Source organism: Saimiri boliviensis, chromosome 2, assembly GCF_048565385.1.
Source record: "Saimiri boliviensis isolate mSaiBol1 chromosome 2, mSaiBol1.pri, whole genome shotgun sequence".
Taxonomy (NCBI): Eukaryota; Metazoa; Chordata; class Mammalia; order Primates; family Cebidae; genus Saimiri; species Saimiri boliviensis.
In genome coordinates, this window is record NC_133450.1 from 120,158,529 (window position 1) to 120,174,405 (window position 15,877).

Here is a 15,877-nt window from a genome sequence, read left to right on the forward strand (position 1 = left end):
TTCACTGATATTATTTCATTTGAATCTCAAAACAAACTACGAATTTGACAAAATTCCTTACAGCAACCGCAATCATGGGAGTAATAACAAACTACAAAATCAGTATTTCACTGATTCTAACAAGGTTGATGCTTCCTTCTCTCCCACACCAAGTTCTCCTGAACCATTCTAGAAATCATGTGTGCTTGTGGATGTAATCGTTCCTCCTTATCACTGCTTTTATCTCTTGCTCCGGCTGCACAAGGTGCCTCTTGATGCTTCCAAAATGGGCACCAGGGCTGCTGTAGTCAAAGGTACCAGACGGGTTGCCCAAGGCACAACTGCCTACCTCTCCCACTTCTCCTTAGGATAAGACAAAATCTCATTCATTCTATCATAAATAAAACCACACTGGATAAAATCTAGTTCATTATGCCCTATCACACCGTGCTTCCATAGCACCTCCAGCAGGGACTCTGCTTCCACAAGTCTGTACATTCTGTTATGCAGAACTTGCTTTCAATGTCCTAAAGAAATTTTAGTAACATTACTCTTCAAATTTTCACACTGCTTTTTTTTTATGGCAGTCCTCTCTCCCTCTCTCCAGGCATGAGTCCATGGGGCTGGCGCAACAGAAAATCTGGAGAACATGCGTCATGCTGTATTTTCAGTGTTGTCCCTCCCCATGGTAGCCAATAGCCCTCGGATGTGGCTCAAATTCTTGCTTTCCTCAAGATGAGCTTTGTCCTGTGATGATTATCCCCACACTAAAGCAAAAGACTCCGGACAGGCATGACTGTCAAATAATCCAGACATGCCCAGACAGGTATGAATCCTAGGGAGAATATAGCTGAGGCCCAAGCTGCACACATTATTTACTCTTCATGATTCCTCTGGGCTCACCTGGAAACCAACAGCTTTACTCACTCACAGAGCATTTCTGGGCTCTCCCTCTAAATACAAAAGTGAAACTCAAAACTTTAAACTTTAACATTTTAGAAAACGTGAAATCTGAATGAACTGGTTTGTGACTTTACTGTGAAAAAACTGTTACCATGAATTTTTTTTTTTTTTTTTTTGAGACGGGTCTCACACTGTCACCAAGGCTGGAGTGCATTGGCGTGATCTTGGCTCACTGCAACCTCCTCCTCCAGGGTTCAAGTGATTCTTGTGCCTCCACCTCCCGAGTAGCTGGGACTATACCATGAATTATTAATATAAAAATCTGAATATTAGTGTTTGAAGTCCTCACTCACTTGCTTAGCATGAAACCCAGTCAGCTCTTCAACACTGCAAAACTGTTGGGCTTCTGATGATAAAGTTCTTCCATTCCTTTGTGCCAAAGCTCCTTCTTTGAGTGTAGGGGCCCTCCTAGGAGCATATGGAATGTCTGTCCACAGACATTCTGGCCCAGACATGTTCTTCTCTCATGGTACTTTTCCTTCAGCAGTTCATGGTTCCTCCCTATTGTCCAACATCCTTCTGGGACCCCACAAATCCATCTATACCCTATACATGTCTGAATTCCAATTCTGACCTAATTTCAAGTTCTTTCCTATAAGGCTCTGGGCCCTTGTTTCAATGTACTGGAACAATCCACGACTGTGAGAAAAAATTCCTAGAACCTTCTATGATGGGGTGGAAATCTCAGAACATGCCATGATAGAACGCTGAGCTGCCAGGGCACACAGAGGATCTCCAGGGGGACGGTATGACCTAGTATCACAGCCCAAGGGCTGCAAAGTTACATTAGATAGCACCTGATTCCAATTTTTAAATTGTCTAACAGAAGTCACTATCCTTGTAAGTGATCAGAAAGCAAATAAAGTGAGATTGTCAAATGCCTTTTAACTCTTAATCAGCTGACATTAATTATATTTTTTCATGGGCACAAGAATTGATCAAGTGATTCTCAGTTCTCAGTATCAAGAAGAACTATTCCTGGGGCTTACGCTTCTATCACCACATCAGTGGTGACTTCAATCAAAGGAAAACAATCACAAGATTACTCAGAGCACACTAAAGACTAGGTATTTTCGAGTGTGGTGAGCCAAGTTCCCTGTGATTCTTCTGGCACGAAAAGGGCTTAATGAATCAAAGGTAAATGAAAGCAAGCAAAACAGAAAGGAATCCTAGCACCAAGCCCCAAGGATACTGCTTCACCGGCTAGCACAACTAAAGTTCCTCAAGGTTTGGGGGAAGACCATACTCCACAAAGGCTTGGGAACTTTCCACATCAGTCTCCATCCCCCAGATAATAAAATACCATAAAACCGATCTCCAGGTTGACGGTGGGAAGAGGCATGAGAAGACAGACCTGACTACCAGTTCTTGTTAGTATAGTCTCTATTTTATCACCACTATGTAAGAGATTCCCGTGCATTGTCCTTGAAATAAGAAAATTACAAGCCAACAGAAGGTGCATCACTGGCTTCTGTGATATCTTTATGCTACATCCTGCGTGAATGGTAATGTCAGCTTCAACTGCTTAGTCTCCTAAGAAGGATAAGTGGGTTTAACTATTTCCTGGGAATTACTGCTTGCCTCTAACATTGAAGAATCTTCCAAATGGAAACAGAGCTGATTACTTTTGCCAGACTTAATCTCTTACTTGAGCAGTTAATGAGAGCCTTCAATAATCTTAATGATATCACTTCAATAAAAATACCCAGATGTTATTTCCACAGGAAATAAATGTCCACAGACCATAAACTTAACCTGGTTAATAGCTAACCTGGGAGAAAGGTGGGAGTTGGGTTCAGATAAAGGGACACTGTGATGGTAAATGAATTATTCACTCCTCCTTCTGGACTGCTGGCAACTGTCCAAGCCCTCTTCTGGGTTTAGGTGGGAAGAGAAATGAAGTGAAAGACAAAGGTAGCTGGAAGCAGGAAAATTCTCCTGGAATGGGCTTACCAGCCGCAGGGAGTCACTGAAGGGTTGAGAATATAAACAGGACTCATGGCTACAGAAAAGGGAAAATCAAGAGAGGAAAGGGAACTAAAACACAGGATACATATCAAAGGTACTATCTGGGGAACTCACTCCCTCATGCCTTTCAAAATAGTGCCAAATAGGAGGTAATGGCTGGAGGCCCTGCAGGAAGTCTCCATATCAGAGAAATTACCCATGTCAGAAAAAAAAAAAGCTCTTACCCGCTCCTACTCTCCTTCCCTTTTCCAGCCCCTTCTTTTATAAGGTTAGAAGCACAAGAGATCCTTACATGACTGGCTCCTGAAAGTGCTGCTGAAGATCCCAATGGAAAGCTGAAGTAAAGGGAACGGTATGAGCATGTGCATGGAGAGGCCAAGGGAACGTGTGATCATCCATTTAACTCGTCCTTCAGTGGGACCATGGTCAGTCTCCAGCAGAAACTGAATGTGCTCTGTGTGCCTGCCTTGACCAAGATTCACTGGAGCTTTTATGATATTTTCCAAACAGAAAAAGGGTTAAATAATAAGATAATCCTAAATCAAGGAAAAGAGGATTTACTAAAAAGCAATGTATTTAATACACAGTTTCTGCACAGTTTTTGAAGTTAAGGCAGCTGAAAGATATTGTACACTCATGCCTCCAGAAGTCTCTTGCCTAATAATATGAGTTTCCTTGTCAAGTGTTTCTAAGTCGTCAGCATCCAACAGGAGAAAGAATTTTCATCACTAGGGTTCTATAATACATAATATAAAGTCTACGATTCTGTGACTTTCCTGAAACAGATTGGTTATGAAAGTGGTAGACCTTACCAAAACAAGATTGATATATTGCAAAACACAAGATGAAAAGCATTTACCACAGTTTTAAAGATCTACCCCCAGATCAATGATCTAGAGAGATTTACAAAATTTCACAAGTTCAAAATGACCCAAAAGCATTGAGGCTTCTCTTCCCTAGATAGATATTTTTATCTCAAAATTGCACTTGATATTTGCTCTAACCTGTAAGAGACCGTATATCATATTACAAGCTATTTCCTAGACAGAGCATTGCCCATATGCTGTTAGAGGATCTCTGAAAAAGAATACATAACCTGCACAATGGCATATGAAAACCCTGAGAATCTGGCCACAACTGTCTAGAAAATGTAATGAATACTGAAATGGCACTTCTTTTACACAGTCTTTTTTGGTCCTACTGAATCCCAAGAATTGTTTTCACATAACATTTTAAATCACATTCAGTATATAAGTCAAATGAGCTCTTTAGCACCTTTTACATAAGAAATGATGCTATACCAGTAACGGTAATAACCCACAAGTAAAACATAACTACAGAATTAAGTGATTTTGTGCTTATTTGGGAAATTTAAAAACAGTAAAAAAAGAGAAAACTTTGAACCAAGTTTCTTCAAATTAGAGTGAATTCATCTTTCTTTTGGTTAAAAAAAATAATAACAGTTATAGAGGTGATTACTAAAAACAAACAAACAAAAAAAACCAAAATACTCTTGCATTTCTGCTTAGAGAATCCCAAGAATGACTCCAGCAGCATGAACTGCCAAAATTAGGTCAAGAGGTCAATTACCTAGTGTCCACATCAAAGGCAGGGACAAGTTACTACTTCTTTCATCCTATTCCTGTTTCCTTTGAGAGTCACTGTGTTATCAAACCACAGAAGCAGCCTTAGAGGATGCTGGAAAAAAAAATATAAAGTATTGCTTCTGGAAGCAACTATACCTCTGAACCACTAGGTCAAAACCATCCCCATCATCTCCACATCTCCCAATACCACTCCCAGTTTTCTTGCTACAAAGTGAACTAATAGGCCCAGGAATTTTGGTTCATTGTTAATTAGCCAGTCTCTAAGTAGCACAAGCAGACTGATAGTTCTCCAATCAGCCAAGAATAGATTCAAAGCATCTTAAACAGAGACTAACCTGGAGGTGACTGGTGCTGGGACTTAGCTGTGGTCTTCCCTGGCCCCGAGCTCTTTTCCAAAGGTTCCCCAGGCACCAACTGAGGTTGGCCTGCTCTGAGGAAGGCCGGGCTGGCTCCTTTGGTCTCCGTGACCTTTGCAGAGGATGGTGGCTCCAAGGTGTCAGCAGAGACGCACCCAGGGAAGACACGGCTCTTTCTACCAGGAGAGTCATTAAGAGCAGCTTCCCTCTCACCAGGCAGTGCAGGGAGGCGGAGGATCCTGTGATGCTGCTGAGGGCTGGGAAGCCTTGGAGACAGAGGCGAGGGAACAGGTAACGTCTGTTTGTGTGTGCTGGACTGTGAGGATGAATTATTAAACACCTTGCCGAGAGCTGCTGGTGCTGGGGGGGGTGGCTTCTTATCATCACCTCTGAGTTGTGAGGAGTCAGGACCTACTTTGTGGGGCAGATCCAGAAACAAGGACTTGTGGCCACTGAGGGGCAACCCGGCTCTCCTCTTGTTTCTGGTTTCTGGGCGAGTGTGGGGGACACTCGTGTGGAAAGGGAAGCCCAGTCTTTTCCCTTCAGGGGCTTCATCTAACTTCTCACTCTCTATCACCTTCAGGAGGACCTTGTTCACAGCCCCCTCGGCACTGGTTGGTGCGCTAGAAATGGAGGCTGCTTCTGTGGCTGGTGACTTCAATGACCCATTCCCTTCCCGCTCCTTGCCCCGCCGCCTGGAACCCCGAGCCCCAGCCTCAGCTCCCGGGAGGGTGAGCAAGTCAGCTTTGGGTACAAACACAGCTTGGGCTTCTGGGCAAATGGCAATCCTCTCCTCACCCTTAGAATGCGTTTTAACTACTCTCTGTACCTGTGAGGACAGGTTCTGAACTTTGGCCACCACTTTGGATACAGGTTTCTGCTTGCAAGTCCGCTTAGCTGGCTTCTGCATCTCATCCTTTTCTGCCTCTGGATGCTTCTCAGGGTCCTGGGGACTTTCAGACAAACCTGTTTGCTGATGCTCCAGCCCGCTCGGCAGCCTGCGAAAGCCATCCTCTCCTGCCTCTGTGGAGCTGCAGTCGGGGGGCAGCACTTCTCTTCCAAGCCCAGTGTCCTTGAAAGCAAAGCTCCCAAAGCCAAGGTCTGTGTCTGGTGCCTTGGGAATATCTGGGGGGCAGCTCTCTCTCCTCTGCAGGGAGGAGTCAAGTGCCCCATTCGGGAGCAGATTTCCTCTCTCTTCTAGTAGCCAATGATTAGGCCTTGTTCTAGAAAGAGGAAGGGAGTTGCTGGAACAGATCTGGTCCTTGCCCATCAGAGGAGCTGATTCTCGGCCTCCACGCCCTTTTCTTCTTGTCCTCTTCTGTGGAAGAGCCCCAAAGCTCTCTCTCCTTCCACCAAACCTCCGAGGCTTTTTGTTCCCATGGGTGCTCTTCTTATTGAGAGGACCCACAGGAAGCTCTCCCTGCCAGTTGCCAGCACTCTGGAAACAGTCATCCTCAGGGGCGAGGCTCACGGACAGCTCTGGCAGCTTCCCCTCCTGGTTTCCCATCGTGATCCCCAGGATGTGGTCTGAGCTCAGGAGATCAGCTAGCAGTCTCTCTCTCTCTGTTGTGAGTTTGTACAGCTCAGTTAGAATGTCTTTCGTGGGAGTCTGCTTGAAAAATATGTCGCCTGGATGTTCGTCTGGCTCCTGGCTGAGGCTGATGTCTGACTCCTCCCTGACTTGGTAGCAGTTATGAAAACCTTTATTGGATCTGTCTAGAGTTACAGTGCCCTTGTATGAAAATCCTCTGACTTCCCCCTTTGGAAGATAGAAGCTGATGTAGCAGAGTTCCGTAATGGGCTTATGCAATTGGAGGGTGCAATGAGTGCCTTCCATTATGCCTACCTAATTATTCATGCCTTGGAGATGCCGGTTTGTGGTCAGGCTTCCCAGGCTCCAGTGGTGAGGCATGTGATGGTGGCTATGCAGAGAAAGCAGCTGACAGTCATCTCCAGCAATGAGACTGCCTGTTAAAGGAACAGGGGAAGAAAGCAGCTTGTCTAACAGAGTGCATAAATCACACACCAACATAAAGTCAAAGCATAATCATGACTTTTCCTTCCTCTCTGGCTGACCTCAACAACTCAAGTAGTCAGACAACAGCCAGATTTCAATCTCTTCTGCACTCCCACCCGACTCCTGATCAGTGGAACTTTTGTATAACTGAGAGATGGGAAAGTCCTCTAATTTCACCCCCAGGACAAAAGTTCCCTTTCCCTACATGGAGTGGGTGGGAGGACTCACTGTGCAGCCTAGACCAGGTCTCTCAACTTCTCTAGAGCTCGGTTTCTGTTCTTCTGTAAAATAGAGCTTTCATGACTCCCTTATCTAGGGGGCTTTGAGATCCTTAGAAAACATGGCCATTTTTATAACTCATATTTGGAATATTACTTTGCAAATATAAGCCTTTCTACCCTTTAAAACCCACCTTCAAGATCTGAGCTCAAATTATCAATTTAACTTAAAGCACAATGTGGGGAAAAAAATCTTAGGTCCAAAATTTGGAGTCAATGGAAAAAATTTCAGTGTAAAAGTTTGCAATTTGAATAACTCAAGTCTTCCTCAAGTTTTGTTATTTTCCCTTTTTGTCTTTTTCCTTGTTGTTGTATTGCCTTCTTTTTTCCTTCTTGTTGTCTACTTGAAGCCAAATGGAATGACAGAAGAACATCAAAAAATCTATGAGGAACTGCTGGCCCTGTACAGATTTTCAGTTACTTCACCACAGAAATTATTGTAATTTCACATAATCAGTGAAGGTGGCTGCTTCCTTGTGTGATATGAGGGACCTCGGAAATGTCTCTGTGGCTACCATCCCCACATACAAACTCTGTATTTCTAATTTCTTAAGCTATTGCCCAGTCTTCAAGTTTTCCTTGCTTAACAAAGTGCCACCCACACCCTGGGAATAACACAATAACTATTCATTAACCATTGATATCTTTAGTGAATTATTTTCCTCAGGTTTTTCCTAACTGCTTCTAAATAGCACAAAACTACAGAGAAGTACATTTTGAGTGAAGGAAGAGAGAAAGGAGGAAGAGTCTATTAAAAATAACTCCTTGAGGAAGAGAGATAAAATTAAGAGTGATAATGAACATTGCAGATATCTGGTCAAACCAGAATGCCAGGAGAACAGGAGAGGCCTTGCCTCTTTCACAATTGTATATAGGGCTGCTCTCATTCAAGTAGTTTTGTTTGTTTGTTTAAGAGATGGGTTCTTTATTGCTCAGGCTGGATGGAGTGCAATGGTGCAAACATGGCTCACTGTAGCCTCAACATCCTAGGCTCAAGTGATCCTCCCACCTCAGCCTCCCAAGTAGGTGGGACTACAGGCATGTGCCGAAACCACCCAGCTAATTTTTTGGATTTTGTTGTTGTTGTTGTTGTTGTTTTGTTTTTGTAGAAACAGGGTTTCACCGTGTTTCCCAGGCTAGTCTGGAACTCTTGGACTCAAGCAATCCTCCTACCACAGCCTCTCAAAGTGCTGGGTTTATAGGTGTGAGCCACTGCTCCTGGCTGTATTTTTAAAACTTTTCTAAAATGCTCATTGCTAGCATTTTCTTAAGAAGCACATGTATAGGGATAGTTAATAATTATTGCTACAAACTCTCTGTATATGTCTAAGAACTCACTTCGGAGGTGGTTTCTTATTTTGTACTTTAGAATAATCACTAATAAAAGCAATTGCAAAGATGTCAATATCCACTGAACACTAAGCATTCGAAGTTCATTTAAGAATTCTCAGACAAGCTGAAGGGAAGCAGCAGATGAGCTATGCTGAGTTTTGGGAAAATAGAATTCTCTCTCTCTCTTCAAGCATCGTTTTCCTCTTCCTCCCCTTACCTCCTCAATTCCCATGGATTAGAAGAAGTGTGTGATGTTGGGGGAGAAGTGTTAAAAATTTTCAGAATCTGTTCAAAGTCACAGCAGAAAGTTTATATTGTAATTTCAAATAAGAATATGAGTCCATATTCTAAGAGCCTATTCCCTAAGAGAGGGAATTTGTATATACTGAGCTTACACTTACACTTTCATTTTGTTACCTCATATAATCAGTACATCTCCATTTTACAGATGAAGAAACTGAAATTCAGAGTGACAAAGGAACTTGTCTAGGGGAATGTGACTCAGAATATGCAAGTTTCAAACCCAGGTGTGTCTCCCTACATTGCTTCATAGGTCATGTTGCTCTTTACTGCCTTTACTAACAAATTGGTTTTCCATGCAATTTGAATAGAGGAGTTTTTTTTTTTTAATTTTGTTAACCTGGTGTTACATAATTTCTTAGCAACGTCTCTGAGACATTCACTGGGGCCAGGTGCAGCAGCTTACTCCTATAATCCCAGCATCTTGGGAGGCCAAGGTGGGAGGACTGCTTGAGCTCAGGAGTTTGAGACCAGTCTGCACAACATAGTGAAACCTTGTTTCTAAAAAATTAAAGAAAATTAGCTGGGAATGTGGTTCATGTACGTATTCCCAGCTGCTCCTGAGGCTGAGACAAGGGGATCGCTTGAGCCTGGGAGATTGAAGCTGCAATGGAGTGAGATTGTGCCACTGCACCACTGTACTCCAACCTGAGTGACAGAGCAAGACCCTGTATTTAAAAAAATAAAATAAAATAAAACCCCACACTCATTGGAGAGCTTTAGCATGTATGTCTGAAGATAAAATGCTGCTCCCTAAACTCATCCCTTAAACAATAAAATCTAGAAAAAGGGCACCAAGAGTTCACTACAGCTGGCATAGACAGTAAGAAACTCAATGAAGATTCTAATTTAGAAATAAAAGAAGAGAGGAGCTGATATAAAGCTACATCCTTTATGAGAATTATAGACATGTGATGCCTGTTTACAGGATCAAGTACTTTTTTCTCCCGGTCTTTGTAAGTCTTGGTTGTGTAAATGGAGAAAATGTCATGGTTAGAACTCTGTATGTTAGTCACAGTTGGGAAATTCAAGTCAAGGTTTACAAAATTATAACATTGGCTTTTATAGCAATAAAGCCACAATGCCAGGCATAAAGCTACGATTATTAAAAAGACAAAAAGAACTTCACCCTATTGCCTCATCCACCCAGAAACTTCCATGTAGAGTGAGTGCTCACCACACTTGTGGTGCCCATGTCTGGAGCCAAGGTGGAGCAGAACAGAAGAAGAAAAAAGAAATGGGAGTTTGTCTCATGATCTTGGGACTACAGTTCCTTTGTTCTGGGCCCTGGGAAGCAGTGTGTTCTAAGAAGCTTTTTTACCGAACATAGACTAAGGAGTTTCACTATCCCAGGATTCATGGGAGCCAATGAAGAATCCTAAACTACTTATGTAGACTTGTTACAAAAAGATTACTTCAGGAGCAAAGTGAAGACTAGATAAGTAGAGGGTAAGACTCGTGGTATAAATCAATTAGAAAGGTCTCTAAGTATTCCAGAAAGAAGTATTGACGGCCAAAACCAAAGCAGTAGCAATTTGGACAGAGAAGAGATGGTCAATCTATAAAGATAGATTTCAGGCCCGGCATGGTGCCTCATGCCTGTAACTCCAGCACCTTGGGAGCCTGAGGTAGGTGGATCACTTGAGTTCAAGAGCAGCCTGGCCAACATGGAGAAACCCCATCTCTACTCAAATTACAGGAAAAAGTTAGACAAGCATGGTGGAAAACACTATAAGCCCAACCATTTGGGTGGCTAAGGCACGAGGATTGCTTGAACCCAGAAGATCTAGGCTGCAGTGAGCTGAAATCTGTCACTGCACTCCAGTATGGGTGAAAGAATGAGACTCTTTATCCAAATAAGTAAGTAAAAATAAAAAGATAGAATTAATTTAAAGGGCCTAGTGGTTGTTTGGATATGTGTGACAGGAAAGAATTTAGTCATGATTTCAGATGTAGGTAACTGGGTAGACTGTGGTGCCATTCACAAAGATAAGAAATACATGAAGAGGAATAGGCTCCAGGGGAAGAAGATGAATTCAGTTTTGGAAATATTGAATTTGATGAATCAGGGGAATAATCAAACAAATATGTCTGGGACACTGCTAGATGCAAAGAGATAGAAAATGAGATCTAGGCTAGGGTTATACATTTGGAAGGAACCATACACTACACAAGGTGTTTCAATTCCATGTAAGATAAAGTAAGCACTCTCTATTCTATCTCTCCCACTAAATGCAACTGAAAAAAACATCAATATAAAATGCATGGGGAAGCTATTTGAACACTCTAAAAGTAAATAGTAGCAAGAAGATTGATGAGGAAGATGAGGCTTTGAAGTATCACCCAACTGTAAAGCAGTTAACTTTCTCAACTTTGTTCTTCAGTAACCCTTAAGCCTGGACTCAAATGCACCTGAAACATGAAAGTGAATATCAGCACAAACAGAGGAAGCCATAGGAGAGAAGTCCTGTAATTCAGAATCAAGAATAGGAAACTTTGACAAACCTGACAAAAGCAAGTAATGGGGAAAGGATTCCCTATTTATTAAATGGTGTTTGGAAAACTGGCTAGCCATATGCAGAAAACTGAAACTGGACCCCTTCATTAAATCTTATACAAAAATTAACTCAAGATAGATTACAGACTTAAGACCTAAAACTGTAAAACCCCTAGAAGAACACCTAGGGAATACCATTCAGGATACAGGCATGGACAAAAACTTCATGACTAAAACACCAAAAGTTTCTTTTGCACAGCAAAAGAAACTATCATCAGAGTGAACAGGAAACCTACAGAATGGGAGAAAATTTTTGGAATCTATCCATCTGACAAAGGGCTAATATCCAGAATCTACAAAGAACTTAAATTTACAAGAAAAAAAAAAAAAAACAACTCCATCAAAAAGTAGGCAAAGGATATGAACAGGCACTTCTCAAAAGAAGACATTTATGTGCTCAGCAAACATTTGAAAAAAAAGCTCATCATCACTGGTCGTTAGAGAAATGCAAATGAAAACCACAATGAGATACCATCTCACGCCAGTTTGAATGATGATCATTACAAAGTAAAGAAACAACAGATGCTGGAGAGGATGCAGAGAAATAGGAACACTTTTACTCTGTTGGTGAAAGTGTAAATTAATTCAACCATTGTGGAAGACAGTGTGGCAATTCCTCAAGGATCTAGAACCAGAAATACCATTTGACCCAGCAATCCCATTATTGGGCATATACCCAAAGGATTATGAATCACTCTACTATAAATACACATGCATACATATGTTTATTGCAGCACTGTTGACAATAGCAAAGACTCTGAACCAACCCAACTGCCTATCAGTGATAGACTATATAAAGAAAATATGGCACATATTCACCATGGAATACTATGCAGCCATAAAAAAGGATGAATTCACGTCCTTTTCAGGGACATGAATGGTTCTGGAAACCATCATTCTCAGTAAACTAACACAGGAACAGAAAACCAAATACCACATGTTCTCACTTATATGTGGGAGTTGAACAATGAGAACACATGAACACAGGGAAGGGAACATGACACACTAGGGCCTGTTGGGGGATGAGAGGCTATGGGAGGAATAGCATTAGGAGAAATATCTAATGTAGATGATGGGCTGATGGGTACAGCAAACCAACATGGCATGTGTATACCTATGTAACAAACCTGCATGTTCTACACATGTATCCCAGAACTTAAAGTATAATAATAGAAAAAAAAAAAGAATAGGAAAATGTTTTCTTGTTGGCACCTAAAACTCTTTGAGGGAGAGAACAGTTTTCTATGATCGGAGGAATTATAGTCCCAAGATGTATGTGGGAAATGCCCTATTCCTTTTTCTCTCACTCTGTTCTGCCTCTCGTTGGTTTTAGGTGTGGGCAGAGTTGCACGAAGTTTGTAGCCAAAGAGTTGGAGGGTTAACAGTCCTCGATTTCTAGCTAGAGGACTGAAATCAGCCTCAGAGAGCCCAGAAGTATGGGGGAGAGTATGGAGAAGGAGCTTAGAAAGTGACCATAACGTTGTTCATGGACACCTGAATTAACCTCAAGCTGTGGATTGTGGATGTGATCTTAAACAGCATATAAATGGCTTTGAAAAGAAATAAAGAGATGAGACAATTTCCCAGGCCCTAGACTGGCCACTGGGTGGCACATACATGGGACAGAGTACTGCAAAAGCTTTGAAAATGGAATTGACATGAAACCCACAGCCCACAGAAGGCTCAATGGAACTTGTGGCCTGAGCCAAACTAGGTTGACTAGCTGGATGTTTCAAGAAAAAAAGCATCTTCCCTGAACAAATGAACTTCAGCCTCAAACCTACAGTGTGTTCCATGTCAGAAGAAGGCTTTAGAACAGGTCAAACTCTTCTCTGTGACAACCCATTAGAAAGTCAGAATGCAGTATGGAATCATCACACATATTTTCCATCCTAGAAGCCGGAGGAAAAAGAACTGTAAGTCCTAAGAGGAAAAAAAGCAAAATGACAGGAAATCAATGTGCAGTGAGGTTAAATGCACTGGCATTGCAATTCCATGCTGAGTTCACAGGACTATTTCAAACAGCATTGCCTCATTCTACTTGGACTCAAATGTAGCAGCTCTGCAGGAGCCACACACTAAATTATACATCTTAATTTGGCCTATAAAGTGACCTGCTCTGGTTATGTTCAAGGTAAAAGCACTTTGCTTCCTGGGGAGTCTTCATGTCTTCTATTTTCTCTGACAGACTCCAGGCTGGCATTCTCTCTATGACAATATTGCAGCAGTGATTTCTCCCTTGACTCTTTTTCCAATAAACAAGTAGATTACCTCACTCTACCCCAAATGGAAATATCTGTTGTGCCTCATCATAACGAGAAATTATTGCCTTTTAGTAGATGCTATCTATTGTTCACAGCATTCACCAATGCTTAAAATAAGATTCAAGAATTAGCTGTAGTCATTCTGTCTGCTGACTGCAGACATCCTAATTGATTTTGGCCTTAAAGGGCCAATGCAAAGCTTTCTTTGCTCAGTCATTGGCAGTCTTGCCCTGTGATTCCATCTGAGCCCAACAATGCTAAGATAGATTACCTGTATTCCATTACTAAACTGGAAATTTCTTATTAGTCCAGTCAAATTCACACTCTACCTTTCACACGCTCCTAAGACCAAGAGACTGACTTTGGTCAACTCAATCAAGTTCCCTTGCACTGTGGCTTCTACTAGATTTAGCCATTGGAAATAGTAACAGATTGGAGGGCAGACGGAAGAGGGCTCAGGACCTTTATCCCCTGGTTTACTCCCTCCTGGGCTATAGTTTGGCAGTAGGCATGCCCTCTAATGAAGACCACAGCTCCTCTGGGGTAGTCCTCCTCCAGCTGTAGCTACTTTCTCTGGGTACCATTACTGACCCCTCCCCTTGCTCATTTAATCCTAGATAGCTTTGAATTTTGCCTCTCATATGTGATTTTGGACAAGTTATTGCCTGCCTTTCTCCTTTCCATCTACCCTGGGATGGAGTGCAGCTTTTTCAAAGAGGAAATTAAAAAAAACAAAGGAAGTTCTGCAATAGGTTACTGGCTCCTCTTCTTTCCATGGAGTTTTTCTTTACTTTGCTTTCCTTTTTGTTTTTCTGTCTTTCTTTCCTTTTTTTTTTTCTTTTTTCTTTTTTCTTTTTTTTTTTTTTTTTTTTTTTTTGAGATTGGGTCTCACTCTGTCACCCAGTCTGGAGTGCAGTGGCATGGTCTCAGCTTACTGCAACCTCTACCTCCTGGGCTCAGGCAATTCTTTTACCTCAGCTCCTCAAGTAGCTGGGAAAAGAGGTGTGTGTCATCATGCCCAGCTAATTTTTGTATATTTTGTAGAGACAGGGTTTTGCCATGTTGTCCAGGCTGGTCTTGAACTCCTGAGCTCAGGTGTTCTGCCCACCTTAGCCTCCTAAAGTGCTGGGATTATAGTTGTGAGCCACTGAGGGGTTTTTCTTTACACGCCGTAAGAGTATAGGAAAAATAACAAAATTACTATAATACTCAGCAGAAAGAGACCTATTCTATAGGGTATCAAGGAACAAATCAGAGGAGTTCAAAAAAAGAGGGGAGTCCACATCATGTTTGTAGAATCAGAATAACACTTCAGGCAGAAGACAGCATTTAAAAATAGCCGCTCATTAAAATATGAGCCTTGGAAATGTAGAGATTAAGAAAATGAAATTCCAAGAGGAGGAAACATAATACAATATTGAGAAAACTAACATGTACAAAGAAAAATAACTTTGCTTTTTAAATACATGTCAGGAGAGATAAGACAAGAAAGAGCAATAAAACATACCAAGTCATAGAAAGATTTTAATCGAGTTGGTAGGAAATTAATGCTATCTTCACAGACAAATGATTCATGAAGCCATAGATGGTTTTTGACCAGTGAAGCAGTATGTTCAGAACTACACTTAAAGATTAAGTCAGCAGTAATGTCAAAACAGATTGGAGTAGAAAGAGAACAGACAGGGAGTCAAGAATCTGGAGCTGGGGACAACATCAAATTCTACAAAGAGGTCAAGAAAGAAACAAATTAGAAGAAGTATCACAGGCCAAGTGCAGTGGCTCGCTTCTGTAATCCTAGCACCTTGGGAGGCCAAGGCAGGTGGATCACCTGAGGTCAGGAGATCGAGACCAGCCTGGTCAACATGGTAGAGACCATCTCTACTAAAAATGTAAAAATTAGCTGGGCGTGGCTAATTAGCTGGCTACCTAGGAAACAGGTGGAAGAATCTCTTGAACCCTGGATAGAGAGGTTGCAGTGAGCCAAGATCGTGCCGTGGCACCCCACTCTAGTCTGGGTGACAAAGACACTACCTAAAAAAAATAAATAAAAGCTGTTACAGACAGAGTTTTAGGTAGTAAATTTAGTAGAGTGGGAGAACACAAAACTATATTGAAAAGAGCAAGAAAGAATGCTGATGGTTAAGATAAAAAATATATGAGTAACAGCCTGTACAGATATTAAGGCTTAGTCTTTGCTTTTTTTTTTTTTTTTTTTTGGACATGGAAAATGTAAGCATGTTTTCGGGTTGAAAAGAA

At 41.7% G+C, this 15,877-nt stretch overlaps 1 protein-coding gene across 3 annotated transcripts in view; it reads right to left on the reverse strand.

Moving 5' to 3' along the window:
- FMN1 (formin 1) overlaps nucleotides 1–15,877 on the reverse strand; it is a 423,173-nt gene that overhangs the window by 374,594 nt on the left and 32,702 nt on the right. For all 3 annotated transcript variants that reach the window (XM_074394140.1, XM_074394139.1, XM_003935753.4), the window contains one exon: nucleotides 4,853–6,841. In XM_074394140.1, coding sequence (XP_074250241.1) covers nucleotides 4,853–6,710 — 1,858 coding nt within the window. In that variant the 5' untranslated portion in view covers nucleotides 6,711–6,841. The remainder of the gene's footprint in view (nucleotides 1–4,852; nucleotides 6,842–15,877) is intronic.